Genomic DNA, 13986 nt, shown 5'->3' on the forward strand with positions numbered 1-13986 from the left:
TTTACTCAGGATTGTCTGGGAAGGTCAACTTCCCAACATATTCAAAAAAAGGGGGTATATATATATATACTTTTTAACCACAAATGCCCGTCTTGTACCATCTCTGAGATGTGCCACGTATTACATCATCACGTTGGAAAGGTCACGCGTCACGTCATCAAAAAATGTGTTTTGGGGTTTCATGACCCTTTAAAAATGAAATGAAATGAATGTGTAAACATGAATACATCAACAATTTCAACCTTTGTATTGTTACAGTGTTGGTAGTATATTTAAATGAACAATGTGTGTCTTTCTCCATGTTACCTTTACCTTGATATCCCTGTTTATTTGTCAGCAAAAGTCTGCTGGATGAAGATGAACACGTTAGTTGATCATCATAGATCTGAGTCATTTTCTCTTTCTGTCTTCAGTCTGAGTGATTGCAGAATTACAGAGGAACAGAGTCTCATCCTGACTTCAGCTCTGAAATCAAACCCGTCACACCTGAGAGAGCTGGACCTGAGCAGGAATACACTAGGAGACTCTGGAGTGAAAAACCTCAGTGATCTACTGATGAACCCACAACTCAAGCTGGAGAAACTACAGTTAGTATCATTATACTGTACAGCAATTACAGTGTGACTGAAGTTTATTTATTTGAAGACAGCAGGGCTTATGTGTCATTGTTTATAGCAGTGCACTTTCTGGGTTTCCCCTATTGCTCACAGGGGGTTAAAGTGGGATGTGAGTGTGCCGTACGGACTCTTATTCTGGCTGTACTGAAGACGAAGCGGTTTGACCAATCAGATGAAAGGGGCGTTTCAGCGCCGCCCACATGTGCAAACGAAATATCAAAGCCATAAACCGATTTGTAAACCACAAACGAAAAATTAGAAATCGAGCCGAAATCTCATTTTCCGTTTATTAAACTAAACGAAACACCGAATAAACGATCCGTCTTTTCATTTCTCGTTATTCCATTCCAAACAGGAAATGAAATGATCAGATGATACACGGACCGTGTCGTGTGTTCATTCGTCTTTTGATTTAATATTGAAAGTAGAAAAACGAGAAAACACTTCCTTTTTCGTCTTTTTATTTTTTCAGAAAAACTAAAAACAAGTATTCAGCTTGATTTTTCACTTTTCGTTCTCAGGTAGAAAGTTGGGGGGGGGGCTGGGGCTGGGTCTGGGGGCGGGGCTTTAACATTTCAAAGCCGCGATGTACAGAAAATCACACAAAGATATAGAAAAAAATGTATAAAAACATTTTGAATCAATAAAACTAAGAAATAACATAACTCCAGAAAGGCCACACTGCAGACATTTCACATGCAAATCAAATTAAATCATCTAAATTACCTGTGCGAGCAGGCTCTAAGTACAGCACAACATCGATGCACCGAAAAAATAAATAATTAATTTACTAAATTAAATTAGAACAGAATATACCTTTCTAATAAATAAAAATACAAAACGAAATAAATCAGAATCAAGTCACAAGATGAGAAGCAAATGTGTGCAAAATGCCTAAAGTGCAGGGGAACATATATTCAAAACACAAGCCACAAATAGTTAGATTAGATAACCCTGACAGATCAATAAATAAAATAAAAATAAAGAAATTATTAAAATAACGATAGTAGCCAGAATTTTCAACTTTGTCTTTTTAACTGCAGAAACAGCAATAAATGCTAAACTGGAGTGGCAGTCTTTTAGCTAAACATGTTCACAGGATCCAAAAATCAAATTAGAACCGGCTGAAAAGTTTTGAAATCACTTGTACCCGATACCTGATCGAGAGAACAAACCCAGTCTTTCACTCTGTCTGTGTCCGTTGGAGTCTTTTGTGCGCGCGGATAAAATACATTCTAAAACACTTAACGTGAAAAACGTTTAACGACTTAATCTCCTAAAGTAGTTAAATTAAAATATCAAATTATGTAAAGATAACGCTTTACTATAGGAGGAACGCATTGCGTTCATATTCTGGGTTCATCTGCTTATCATAGTACGGTTTCTTAATAAAGTGTGTACTGTGTACATTAAGCCACGTTAAAGTGCCTTTTAAGCGTTTTAAAAGCTTTTTTCACGTCAAGCATTTTAGAATGTCCCGTGGAAAACCAACTTGTTAACGTTGGCCGGCAGAAGTGCGATCATGGTTTTCCTGATGCTAAATCCAGCCTTGGAGAATATCCTTTCTGATGGTGTACATCCACACTTTAGATTTTCTTATCCCAGACATTGTTAAAGATTTAAATCCTTGCCGCCAAGACGCTCCTCTGTCGGTCACGGATTGAAAGTGAAACTTAAATCTGTCACGGGGCGTTTGGATTTATTCACGCACGTTAAAAAATATTTATTAAAAGCTTCTTTCTTTGCACATTTTTATATACAGCATTATCATAATAGGCTGAATATTAACGTATTGACAGAAAACCGGTAGTTCTATGTGAAATCAGACATTGAGCGCCCTCATATAGCCAAAGTGGCATGATCATCGTTTCATAACACCTCTGCGAAGATTCGACCGTGAGATCGGTAGTCGAATCCGGCTCCTCCAATCGAAGCATCGAATCTTCGACTATTCGGGGTCACCCCTAATATATACAGTATATACTTTTTTTTTTCATCAATCTCTTTATTAAATTTTGAACATGAAATAAGAACAAACAAAGTTCCCCTTCACATACAAAGAAAAAAAATACAAAAACATAAACACCAAGACTCAACAAAAATAAACGACAAACAACATAGTAACAATGAAGGAAAAAAAACAAAATAAAAACACATTAACTAATAGCTGTGAGTGACGGTCCAAGAACTACTGCCCAGTCATTTGCAGCAAAAAACGTGGGACACTAAGTTTACTCAGGATTGTCTGGGAAGGTCAACTTCCCAACATATTCAAAAAAAAGGGGGTATATATATATATACTTTTTAACCACAAACAAATTGGTCTTGTACCATCTCTGAGATGTGCCACGTATTACATCATCACGTTGGAAAGGTCACGCGTCACGTCATCAAAAAATGTGTTTTGGGGTTTCATGACCCTTTAAAAATGATATGAAATGAATGTGTAAACATGAATACATCAACAATTTCAACCTTTGTATTGTTACAGTGTTGGTAGTATATTTAAATGAACAATGTGTGTCTTTCTCCATGTTACCTTTACCTTGATATCCCTGTTTATTTGTCAGCAAAAGTCTGCTGGATGAAGATGAACACGTTAGTTGATCATCATAGATCTGAGTCATTTTCTCTTTCTGTCTTCAGTCTGTGGAACTGCAGAATTACAGAGGAACAGAGTCTCATCCTGACTTCAGCTCTGAAATCAAACCCGTCACACCTGAGAGAGCTGGACCTGAGCGGGAATACACTAGGAGACTCTGGAGTGAAAAACCTCAGTGATCTACTGATGAACCCACAACTCAAGCTGGAGAAACTACAGTTAGTATCATTATACTGTACAGCAATTACAGTGTGACTGAAGTTTATTTATTTGAAGACAGCAGGGCTTATGTGTCATTGTTTATAGCAGTGCACTTTCTGGGTTTCCCCTATTGCTCACAGGGGGTTAAAGTGGGATGTGAGTGTGCCGTACGGACTCTTATTCTGGCTGTACTGAAGACGAAGCGGTTTGACCAATCAGATGAAAGGGGCGTTTCAGCGCCGCCCACATGTGCAAACGAAATATCAAAGCCATAAACCGATTTGTAAACCACAAACGAAAAATTAGAAATCGAGCCGAAATCTCATTTTCCGTTTATTAAACTAAACGAAACACCGAATAAACGATCCGTCTTTTCATTTCTCGTTATTCCATTCCAAACAGGAAATGAAATGATCAGATGATACACGGACCGTGTCGTGTGTTCATTCGTCTTTTGATTTAATATTGAAAGTAGAAAAACGAGAAAACACTTCCTTTTTCGTCTTTTTATTTTTTCAACAAAACTAAAAACAAGTATTCAGCTTGATTTTTCACTTTTCGTTCTCAGGTAGAAAGTTGGGGGGGGGCTGGGGCTGGGTCTGGGGGCGGGGCTTTAACATTTCAAAGCCGCGATGTACAGAAAATCACACAAAGATATAGAAAAAAATGTATAAAAACATTTTGAATCAATAAAACTAAGAAATAACATAACTCCAGAAAGGCCACACTGCAGACATTTCACATGCAAATCAAATTAAATCGGCTAAATTACCTGTGCGAGCAGGCTCTAAGTACAGCACAACATCGATGCACCGAAAAAATAAATAATTAATTTACTAAATGAAATTAGAACAGAATATACCTTTCTAATAAATAAAAATACAAAACGAAATAAATCAGAATCAAGTCACAAGATGAGAAGCAAATGTGTGCAAAATGCCTAAAGTGCAGGGGAACATATATTCAAAACACAAGCCACAAATAGTTAGATTAGATAACCCTGACAGATCAATAAATAAAATAAAAATAAAGAAATTATTAAAATAACGATAGTAGCCAGAATTTTCAACTTTGTCTTTTTAACTGCAGAAACAACAATAAATGCTAAACTGGAGTGGCAGTCTTTTAGCTAAACATGTTCACAGCATCCAAAAATCAAATTATAACCGGCTGAAAAGTTTTGAAATCACTTGTACCCGATACCTGATCGAGAGAACAAACCCAGTCTTTCACTCTGTCTGTGTCCGTTGGAGTCTTTTGTGCGCGCGGATAAAATACATTCTAAAACACTTAACGTGAAAAACGTTTAACGACTTAATCTCCTAAAGTAGTTAAATTAAAATATCAAATTATGTAAAGATAACGCTTTACTATAGGAGGAACGCATTGCGTTCATATTCTGGGTTCATCTGCTTATCATAGTACGGTTTCTTAATAAAGTGTGTACTGTGTACATTAAGCCACGTTAAAGTGCCTTTTAAGCGTTTTAAAAGCTTTTTTCACGTCAAGCATTTTAGAATGTCCCGTGGAAAACCAACTTGTTAACGTTGGCCGGCAGAAGTGCGATCATGGTTTTCCTGATGCTAAATCCAGCCTTGGAGAATATCCTTTCTGATGGTGTACATCCACACTTTAGATTTTCTTATCCCAGACATTGTTAAAGATTTAAATCCTTGCCGCCAAGACGCTCCTCTGTCGGTCACGGATTGAAAGTGAAACTTAAATCTGTCACGGGGTGTTTTGATTTATTCACGCACGTTAAAAAATATTTATTAAAAGCTTCTTTCTTTGCACATTTTTATATACAGCATTATCATAATAGGCTGAATATTAACGTATTGACAGAAAACCGGTAGTTCTATGTGAAATCAGACATTGAGCGCCCTCATATAGCCAAAGTGGCATGATCCTCGTCTCATAACACCTCTGCGAAGATTCGACCGTGAGATCGGTAGTCGAATCCGGCTCCTCCAATCGAAGCATCGAATCTTCGACTATTCGGGGTCACCCCTAATATATACAGTATATACTTTTTTTTTTCATCAATCTCTTTATTAAAGTTTGAACATGAAATAAGAACAAACAAAGTTCCCCTTCACATACAAAGAAAAAAAATACAAAAACATAAACACCAAGAATCAACAAAAATAAACGACAAACAACATAGTAACAATGAAGGAAAAACAACAAAATAAAAACACATTAACTAATAGCTGTGAGTGACGGTCCAAGAACTACTGCCCAGTCATTTGCAGCAAAAAACGTGGGACACTAAGTTTACTCAGGATTGTCTGGGAAGGTCAACTTCCCAACATATTCAAAAAAAGGGGGTATATATATATATAAAAAGCATATATATATATATACACACACACACACATATAAATATATATATATATATATATATATATATATATATATTAGGGGTGGAGCCGAACCCGAATACGGTATTCGGAAAGGCACAAATAGTGTGTTTTTTACGAATACTTATTTCGAACAAATACTTTAAAAATATTTGTATTCGGGAACAAGAAAAACTTTATATCAAAAAGCTTAGTTTCCTCATGAGACATGGCGACATGGCGGTGCTGCTGATGTGGTGGCTGTCCACTTGTTGATAAGATAGGAGGAAAGAGCCACATATGGAAATATTTCGCTCACATAGCGCGTTTTTTGCGCGTGCAGATTTCAAATGTTCACGGTTGCATAGCAACGACAAACGCCACGAGAGAACAAGCGCTTGTGGAAAGGAGAAAGCGGTGCGAACTGCGCTCTCCATAATGACGAGGAAATATCAGCAAAGAATTAATTGATTTCTAGCCCTTGCATTAGCTTTAGATATATTTATGGAGATGAGAAATGAAATAAAAAGCCGTCATTATGTCATTAATATCAGTCCGTCAGAAAAGCAGTTCTAGGCTTATTATTGGCTGGATAACTCTTAGCAGGTTTAAAAAGCCATTTTAAAATTAAATATGAATGTAGTTTTGAAAAAAATATTTTACACATTGCATATCTATATTTATTATAATAGATATAATTAAAGAATACTTACACTATAATGTAAATTAGAAGTGTAACGCAAAAAAACTGGATTTTTGCACCTATTTTGAATTTTACTCGAATACAAATACAAATACAAATACTTTTCCCCCCTCAACAAATACAAATACAGATACAAATACCGGCTGCTTTGCACACCCCTAATATATATATATATATATATATATATATTGGGGGTGGAACGGTACATGTATTCGTATTGAACCGAATCGGTACGGGCGTCACGGTTCGGTGCATGAATTTACACAGAGAATACACAGTATAAAAATAAATAAAACTCGCATGCAAATTAATGAATGTAATGCGGAACTACTGTTAGATACGCGGGTTCTTTAGGGACACCTAATCTGTAGCCCCGCCTTAAGCCTTGTTTATGCTTTCGCCTGCCTCCGCAGCGCGAGTCTCCGCAGACCGCACGCGCACCTCCCCAAATGGACGAGGCATTTATACTTCGCGTTCGCCGGTGTACTATTCTTTGAAACGACAGGTGCGACTCGGTATAACTGTCCATCAGGAATCAGCGGTGAGAAGTAAGGTACACTCGTGAATGTTTATTTTAGTAGCCTACAACAACACTTTAGTACACCAAAACCACACTACAGAAGAATCGAGTAAGGAAACCAGATTATTCCTTGTGACATTAGAAAAAAAAAAATGGATATGAGAACGTAACCTACAACTAAATTAACGTTATCTTACATAATTTCTAAACATTTGTATTTAGTTTTGTGAACCTTTTTATAAAACATGGCCATTTATTTTTATTTAAAGGGCTTATGTCTGCTATTGTAGGCTCATTTTGTTAATGTACATTAAGCAACTAATTTAGACGCAAGAACTGGGTGCCGGTGCTGTGAGATGTACATGCTCGGCCAGATTCGGCTCTAAAGTCGTGTGTCTTCGGATGCGGAGCCATGCGCGCTAAAAAACCGTGCACTGCACACCGCCACGCGAAATGTGGCCTTGCGCACCCAACGCGCACGACCGCCCACACCGCAATGACGACATTTTTGCCGCGCACCCTCGCGCTCGTGCATCCGCACATAAATAAGAGATGCTTTATTTTCAGTTTTATAGCTGATTGTCTCATTTTGTTTACATCTTACTTTACACACTTCAGGGCAGGCTGTTGCAGATAGCTCAGGGGAGAGACTGTATGACACTATGGTACAGCCTGAGACATGCACAATAAACATGCCTTCTGCATTTTTGTTTTGCTTTTCCCTCCATTGTACCGAACTCGTACCGAACCGTGATGTCTGAACCGAGGTATGAACCGAACCGTGACTTCTGTGTACCGTTCCACCCCTAATATATATACTTTTTAATCATAAATGCCCGTCTTGTACCATCTCTGAGTTGAATGTGTAAACATGAATACATCAACAATTTCAACCTTTGTATTGTTACAGTGTTGGTAGTATATTTAAATGAACAATGTGTGTCTTTCTCCATGTTACCTTTACCTTGATATCCCTGTTTATTTGTCAGCAAAAGTCTGCTGGATGAAGATGAACACGTTAGTTGATCATCATAGATCTGAGTCATTTTCTCTTTCTGTCTTCAGTCTGAGTAGATGCAGTATTACAGAGGAACAGAGTCTCATCCTGACTTCAGCTCTGAAATCAAACCCGTCACACCTGAGAGAGCTGGACCTGAGCGGGAATACACTAGGAGACTCTGGAGTGAAAAACCTCAGTGATCTACTGATGAACCCACAACTCAAGCTGGAGAAACTACAGTTAGTATCATTATACTGTACAGCAATTACAGTGTGACTGAAGTTTATTTATTTGAAGACAGCAGGGCTTATGTGTCATTGTTTATAGCAGTGCACTTTCTGGGTTTTTTAAACTAAAACACTTTATTCTCAATATCTCACAGTGAGTCTGAGTTCACATTATATTTGTGTAAAATTCTTCACATTCATGATTTGTTTGTAAGATAATCTCTCTTCCTCTGTTTGTGTCTTTCTAGTCTATATCGCTGTGGCATTACAGATGTTTCTTCTCTAACTCAGTCTTTGACTAACTCAAAAGCTCTGCAGTTTCTAAAAGAGCTTGAGCTGAGAGGTAATAATATAGGAGACTCACAGCAGCGGCTCAGAGACGAGCTACGAGACTCAAACTGTGTCCTGAGGTGAGGAAACATCACTGAGATATTAAAGAGATCTTCATTTACCTCTGATATGTGAACAAACCTTTCAAACATTCGTGAAAGGAAATTATCATTAAGCTTTATTGCAACACAGGGTTTGTGTGAGAACAAAATGTGAAGTTATTGAAATGTTTAACACAAAGGAGGAAAGAGAACAAAAGCTCACTGTCACAGCTTTTAGAAATTTTAAACTGTATATTAAAGTAACCATGTTTCTAACATCTAACCTTATTTAACATCTAACATCTGAACAGGATGTACTGTACGAAACCAATGGAAAACTTGTGTCTTTGAGTGTGTGCATATGTGTGTAAAAATAACATAGTTTGGGAAATGAAACTAGACAGTCTGTTAGAATCTTGTGATTAACAAATGAAGTCATCATTAAAACAAAGTTTGCTTTACCTAGTAACAGAGGGGTTTGCATATGAAGAACCAATCAAATAATGGGGAAATGATGTAATGCAGCCTGACATTTATGCCATACCTCGATTCTATAAAAACTGTTGTATCTGTGTTTTACGCTGGGAGTCTCAATGGAATTTGTCTGAGATCCTCCGGCCTTGATTCTTCTTGGGAGAGTTTCTCTGAGAACTGCTCGAAGACTCTCCCGGCCGTTATTAAAGCATTTAGAGGACGTTTGCTGAAAGTCTGTCTGTTAATTTCTGCTTAAACTGGTCAGTTTAGGGAAGCAAGTTAGTTAGAAACTCGGCCAGTTGTCGACGGAAGACACAAAGAGCTGGAGTATAAAGGTTATTAAGTGTCGATTGTAGACGCAACAGTTTTATTTATTAAGTGTCGATTTGTAGACGCTAGATAGTCGGGATTTAGGAAAAAATCCACTACAACATCAACACCTGCTTTATTAACAGTAGAAGTGAATCATTTCAGTGTGAAAACAGACTTGGTCAGACTGTAGGAAAACGCTGCACTCCTGCTAAAATCAGTGCAGTTCCAGCTTCAGCTCACAGCGTCCAGCTCACATGAGGAATGTCTCTGTCTCTAGTGTGTTTTTACTGTGACAAGCAACACGTCACACTACTTTACACTTACTTTACTCTCAGTTATTTACTAAGAGCCTACAAACATGTTTAAACTAGAGGACAAACGGCTTTAACTAAAGGTTTGTGTTTGAACTCAAAATAACATTTGTATTTGCTCCCTGTGGTTTATTCCATACGCCGTACACTCATTAGTTTCTCCTTTACAGAGACTCAATAGGAGTCGCACCGACACACACACACACACACACACATATGAACATGATTCATGCTTTACATCTATTATATTTAAAAACACAAATATCCATCCAAGATCATGTATTGTCAGTAATTAATCTGATTACAGGAATTCAATTTAACTTATTTTTACCCCCCAAAAAAACAGTAATTGAAATATAATAATTTGCACTTTGTTCCACTGAACTCTGATTGTTTTCTCTTCTGTTCCACTTTACAGCGTATATTAAAAAGATCGATCACCAAACATCCCTGATAAAGGTCGATCACCAAACATCCCTGATAAAGGTCGATCACCAAACATCCCTGATAAAGGTCGATCACCAAACATCCCTGATAAAGGTCGATCACCAAACATCCCTGATAAAGGTCGATCACCAGACTCTGATGGATGTGTTATATCGTAGTGTGAAATGATCATGAGAGGAGCAGAAACCATCAGCTGATCCACAGAAGAGTCTCACTACTGTCTATGAGGAGAAATACATGTGTAAATGTGTTTCATAAAGGTGGAAGAGACTCAGACTTCACAATTAAATAAAGCAGCGTGTGTGTTAGCATGCGTTTTAGAAACGTGATATTGAATGATCAATGTTGGTTTAGTATGAATAATAATTATTTATAATAATTAATATAATAATTCATTATTATAATTATTTATATCTATTTAGTTTTGTGTGAAATCCAAGTTTTGGAATTGGGAATATATTGTTGATTCTGATTTGTATATTTCATTGATATTTTATGTGAAGTTGTACATGTCTTATATAAAAATAAAAGATTTTTTTGTAAAATCTATGTTTTGGAATACATTTGTGACTCTGATCTGTTATATATATATCATCCGCCATGTTGAGGTTATCATGTGACCTACAACATTATCACAAGCACAACAACTTAAAGATATGAGCGACAGCTTTAATTCACTGGGTTAGGGTGGGTTAGGGTTATAAATATCCTGATATTGATGAAACTTGCACATTTTGTGGTTTTGTTGAAGAATCAAGTGGCCATTTATTTTGTGATTGTAGTTTAACCAATACATTTAGGGTTGATTTAAGTTCTTATATTTTAACCCTATAATGTGACCCACAGTTTTATCCTTAAAGATGTTATTTTTTATTATAAAAACCCAAAATCATCATCTCTTGAATATGTTGTTAATTTCTTTATTTTATATGCAAAATGTTTCACCCACAAGCAAAAGTGGCTTAAATCTCATTTATGTTTAACTCGTTTCATCCATCAGGTTTATAAATAATAAACTTTTTTTTATGTATTATGATCAATTATTCAAATATATTTAACCTTGTAATTGTGCTTTTCCCCCTGTGTATATAATCTCATACTATGATAAACGCAAACCCATGATATTCATGTTTTCTTATTTTGATTTGTTTATTGTCATTATGATTGTTCATTGTTAAAGAACTGGAATCTTTCCCTGATCTTGTATGTAACTATAAGTTATGAGCGACAGGTGCACTAACACTTCCTAACATCAGTAACTCGCCAGCCTAGAGCAGTTCTCCTCAGCGTGTGTAATGTGTGTAATGTCTGCACAGAGGAGACGGGCGGCTGATGATCTCGCCTTTGGAGAAAACTGATGATTTTATACTCCAAAAATGTAAATATCCCTCCTTAAAAATAAAGATTACCCCAGAAAGAATTGCATTGCTAGCCCACCCCAACACTTACACACAATTATAATGATAAATGCTGACCAATACTTAATTATATTACTTTTTTAACTGAAAATTATATATTTCAGTAAAAGAAACAAAATGTCATTTGTTTTGTCATATGATATAGATATGCATGAATACACACTAAATAAATGCAGTGAACACATCTCAATTATCAGTCTAGCAATGAATTAATGCATATATTAATGAAATAATTATATTTTATTTACTGACAATAAGAAACAAGAATAAATGAGTAAAAGTGACCATCACAATAAACAAATGCATGTACAAGTCAACAACACACCAAACAAAGCTTTATTCAGACTTATTGTTCTAGCAATCACACATGTCCAGGCGGTGAACCCCACATCTCACTGCCATCTCAACACAGCGGTTCTCATTCTGTGTGTTTATTCTGATGAATCAGCTGACCACCGTTCCCACCTTCACCTGTCTCTGCCGTCCATCATGTCCCTCAGCGCTGCAGTCAGACTCAACAACACACACTCCTGTGAGACTCAACAACACACACTCCTGTGAGACTCAACAACACACACTCCTGTGAGACTCAACACACACACTCCTGTGAGACTCAACAACACACACTCCTGTGAGACTCAACAACACACACTCCTGTGAGACTCAACAACACACACTCCTGTGAGACTCAACAACACACACTCCTGTGAGAGAAGCATAGTAGAGCGAGTCTTTAACACGCTGAACACACAATGATGCTTTATAGAGTCTGAACTGAACCTGTGAGACTCAACAACACACACTCCTAACGCTAGTGCTTATTATAAATGAGTTATCATTTAACAATATTATATTTTTTACCGTCATCATCGGCAGTCATCTTCTGGTCTCTGCAGGGACCCTTCACATGTGAAGTTACATGTGATTGATCTTTCAGATCTTTTGGGTCACCTTCAATTTCCCATTTCAAAAAGAGAGCAGGTGCATTGCCCCTTCAAAGACTGTGATCGCTCATTTTCACGTCCCACCTATCTAGAAAGCACAAATACTCTACAGCTTTGCATGTCTCTGGTGCATGCTGTCTTCCTTCAGTTCCTAGTGAGTCTCAGTTCTCTGTTACTGAAAGCCACTCAGGTGAAGGGGCAGATGACGAGGGGCATGAGGAGGATATGCTGGACCCTGCACAAATGAAAAGTTTATACATGAGAAATCTGTCCATGTTTTTCATGAAGTTGCAGGCAAAGCACCTGACCCCTTCCTCAACAGTACAGTTAATCGTAGAAGAGATAAGTTAGCTTAGTGGAGAGTGTGCCAGCAATACACAAAGAGTCAACTTAAAGTATCTCTTCAAGCAAAATCTAAACTCTCTGAGATAGAAACTGAAGATGCTTTGAAAACCCTATGGACATGGATATTCACGGATCATGCAGCTCTGCTCTTTCCACAAAGTACAAGAGAAAACAGTACTTTGAGGAAAACTTTCCATATGTGCATCCAAAATGCATTTTTTGGGGGATTGATGAAAACAGAAAGGAGAGACATGCCCAATATATTCCCATAAAGACACATTAACAGCACTCCTGAAAGATCCTGCTGTATGGGAAGAATGTTGTACATCTAGGAATGAGAGTACACCTCTCATTTTAAATGATGGATTCGTATTCAAATCCAATCAGTTGTTTTCGGAGCAAGGTTATAATCGTTAACGAAAACGAACGAAAAAACGAAAACTAGGTGGGAAAAAACATTGTCGTTAAATAAAATAAAAACGAGGCATTACTAAAAAAACGATAACTAACTAAAACTGTAATGTGTGTTTGGCAAAACGAACTAAAATAAAATTATAGAGTAAATGTCTTTAGTTTTCGTCTTTGTCAAGGTCTTTCATTTTTTAACGCTATTTAAAACACGCAGCGTATTCGTACAGCCGCATTTCCTTTCCCTGCTCTCCCTCCGTCTCTGTCACTCATGCGTCTCTCACATGCGCGCGCACACAGCAACCCGGTGTCACGCTAAAGCGTGTAATACACACGCTGGTCCACTAGCGGATGCGTGTCAGTGTCACGCTTTGACTCCTCTAAGCGTGACAATGACACGCATGAATGAAGGGTGAGTACCAGCAGGGGGCGATCATTTCCTCAATGCCAACAACTCCCCACGGACCAAATAGAGAAGCGATATATTGCATTCTCCAAAATTCCCGCGTCGTCCAGGTCGGTCAAAGCCATATTTTTTTATTATGGTTCTGTAAGAAAATCTAACGTTGCTGTAGCCTATCGTTATATTTGTGTGTGTGGACTGTGGAGCTTTTTAATCTATGGTGCTGTTAGTGTTAACGTTACCGTGGTCAATAATAACGTTAATAGAAATTGATATTAATTGGCTAATTAATTAACAAATGGCTCCTTAGTTTTGAAATGGTTTGGGCACAAGGTGATCGC

General features: G+C 37.3%; 1 protein-coding gene across 18 annotated transcripts in view; it reads left to right on the forward strand.

The window, feature by feature from the left end:
- The window catches only part of LOC311090947 (uncharacterized protein), a 228180-nt gene extending 217508 nt beyond the window's left edge, over positions 1 to 10672 (forward strand). For 15 of the 18 annotated variants that reach the window (XM_084126594.1, XM_084126611.1, XM_084126601.1 and 12 more), the window contains 5 exons: positions 414 to 587; positions 3264 to 3437; positions 8051 to 8224; positions 8461 to 8622; positions 10099 to 10672. In XM_084126594.1, the coding sequence (XP_083982720.1) occupies positions 414 to 587; positions 3264 to 3437; positions 8051 to 8224; positions 8461 to 8622; positions 10099 to 10108 (694 nt within the window). In that variant the 3' untranslated portion in view covers positions 10109 to 10672. The remainder of the gene's footprint in view (positions 1 to 413; positions 588 to 3263; positions 3438 to 8050; positions 8225 to 8460; positions 8623 to 10098) is intronic. The other 3 variants (XM_084126605.1, XM_084126599.1, XM_084126600.1) reach the window with 3 other exon arrangements.
- Positions 10673 to 13986: the final 3314 nt, after the last annotated feature.

Source organism: Abramis brama (genome assembly GCF_963993115.1).
Source record: "Abramis brama genome assembly, chromosome: 1".
Lineage (NCBI taxonomy): Eukaryota > Metazoa > Chordata > Actinopteri > Cypriniformes > Leuciscidae > Abramis > Abramis brama.